General features: G+C 48.1%; 1 protein-coding gene across 1 annotated transcript; it reads right to left on the minus strand.

Annotated features, from left to right (window-relative positions):
* Positions 1-915: 915 nt before the first annotated feature.
* On the minus strand, positions 916-2,340 carry LOC311048563 (F-box/WD repeat-containing protein 12-like; the record flags this gene model as incomplete). The annotated part of the gene is made up of 1 exon (XM_084061826.1): positions 916-2,340. The coding sequence occupies one exon, from the start codon at positions 2,338-2,340 to the stop codon at positions 916-918; it is 1,425 nt and encodes a 474-aa protein (XP_083917952.1).
* Between the last annotated feature and the right edge of the window lie 448 nt (positions 2,341-2,788).

Raw genomic sequence — 2,788 nt, forward strand, 5'->3', positions numbered from 1 at the left:
TTAGAAAAGACATTAATGAAACCAAATGGACCCATTTGGGTATTTTGTTCATGTAAGCCAGTAGTGGAAAGGGCAAACTTGCATGAAATTAAAAGACACGTTGTGAGCTTCACTTTCATAAAGGCTGTGTGGTATCTGAAACCCACAGACTTCAGTATGGTCTGGTAAAGGTTCTACTGCACTTTTTGTTAACACACACACACACACACACACACACACACACACACACACACACACACACACACACACACACACACACACCACACACACACACACACACACACACACACACACACACACACACACACACACACACACACACACACACTTTATATTGGTAGCCAACCGATGAACCTCTCTGTGGAGTCCTTTCGGTTGCATTGGAATGGCTGACATTTCATTTTAAAGACCACTTTCACATTTTGTGCTGCAGATTGGGGCAAAAAAAGCCTGCCGCTGGCGGCTATATTATGACTTTAGTCATTTCTTGTTTATTTGTGAACATTTCTAAAATGCCACATATACACAATAAGCATATATGTTAAATAATTCTTAAAAGGGGAATATGAACCCCAACATTTCTTTGCGAGGAAGACGCGTGAATGTTAGTCTTGCGTGGCCAGACTGTTGCCTCCCACAATTTAAAACATTTCGGGAGGTGTAGTTCCAGACTATATACTGTAGCATTCGGAGATTGTGGAGTATAGTTGTCTGGCTACGCGAGACTACGTGAATGTCAGATACAAATCAGATTTTACAGCGCCTAGAAAGCAAGAGAGTAAACTGTGAGTTATGTCAGATTATTTTCTACTTTACAAATAGGCAAAGTTCCCCTTGAATAAAAAAGCTACTGTAGTCAGTGGACAGTGCAAATGTCAGTAGTGCCATTATGTTTTCACAAGGTGCTTTTGGTCTTTAGAAGGTGAAAGAGTAAGCTTTCAGCACATCTTTCCCGTCGTTGCCTTCTGCTACGGCCACAATGCTGGAGTAGTCACAGGCCACATGACTGAAGCCCCTGGACATAGTGTGAGAACCTCCCAGTAAGTGATATCGGCTCTTCAGGGCGTGGCGCCCCTCATCTCGGTCCTGGTCTTTCGTCCACGAGTACACTCTTAAAGAAAGGTCCCGACAAGCAGCCACCACACGGAAGCTATCCACAGATATGGACGAAACATTTGCAGCCAGGAATTTCACGCTGGTGTCGGACTTCAGAGAATAGATCCAGAGGTCTTGGTCATCCGCCATCACGAGTGTGTCGTCATCCTTGGCCTCCAGAAGGACGTTGAGTGCAGATTCGTTCAACAACAGGTGAGAGGAACTCCCATGCTGCACCACCTGGATCTCTGACTTGTATCTGGATGTCTTCATCCTGACATCCAGCACAGTGAGGCCCCAGTGCTCCCCTTTGTGGACGATGGCCAGTCTAGCAGGCTGGGTGGGCATAAAGACGGCCGCGTGGAACCCTGGGACGGGCAGACTTTGGCTCAGAGGATCTTCCTCCGCAGACGGATTGATCAAACTGGCAGCAGAGATCACCTTTGGACTCAAATCATGATTGTCTTTGGTTCCTGCCAAGATCCATTTCTTGTCAGGAGAAGCGAGCAGGAGGTTGACGTTGAAAGAGTCGCACACCACTAGACTGGACGTTTGGGACCACTCAGGACCTCTTAGAGTGTGTAGTGATCCTTGTGCGGTGCCCACAAAGAGAAAGCAGCTGTCTTTGACAGTGTATGGTAGCAATGTGCAGTGTGGAGATGCAGTGGGGTATGACGCCACTTCCACTCCCGTCTGAGCCTGCCAGCTCTTGATAAGCCCTGAGGAATCGGATGTAATCACCAGTCCATGCTCCCTGTCACCGACAATACTTGTCAGAGGACTCTGCACGGCACTGCGCCACAACTCCACCCCGTTCTTCACATCCCACGCTCGCACTGTCCCATCGGTAGAGGCACTGCAGACGGTGCTCCGGAAACTCCAGGGCTCCGTAGCAGTGGGCGTATTCTTCTCCAGGTACACTAAACCAACCACTCCGCCCGTGTGACCCCTCAGGCCTTTGCAGGTGTAGTCACAGCCGGACCTGCCCTGCGTCATCTTGCTCTCCATGTGGGAGCGACGCAGGTAGTACCTCTTCCACGCATCCCTCATGTGTTCACTGTCCACCGCGGCGATACCGCAGAAGGCCCAGCACTGGAGGCACAGCCTCCTCCATAACCACGGAGTCTGTGCAGCGTCATGCCAATCCTTACAAACACTGGAGACGTTGATCAGATCTTCCACATTTAAGAAAGTAAAGATGTGGATCAGGGAATCACTGCCTATATACGGAGTTTCACTGTCCATATTGTGATGGAAGTCAGCATTTAATAACAAACGAAGCAAGCAGACCGAATTGATTAGTTGAATAATCTGTTTAGTGATATATCATGTCCGAATTGCGTGGCGTGCTATTAACAACTCCAGCAAAATGTGAATCCTTGAGTTTGTTCCATCCTATATCCTATATAGGATGTTGGGTGGACAGTGGACGTCGCAAACGTAACATGCCCATATGGAGATTGCCAGGCAGCGAAGCAGCCTAAAAATCTCCATGTCACAAGCGTAACATGCCCATATATGGAGACTATTCTGGCACGTGGACAGTTATAAACCATGCTGGTGTCACTGATGATGTCACACGCTCTGACATCGCTCTGTGATATCACAAGCTCAAGGGATTTAGGTATACACCCACCTCAACACAATTACGACTTGCACCACAGATCATCTATGCTGCCCTGCCAAGGTAAAG

This window comes from Gymnoscopelus microlampas (genome assembly GCF_963454915.1).
Source record: "Gymnoscopelus microlampas genome assembly, chromosome: 7".
In the NCBI taxonomy this organism is placed as follows: Eukaryota; Metazoa; Chordata; class Actinopteri; order Myctophiformes; family Myctophidae; genus Gymnoscopelus; species Gymnoscopelus microlampas.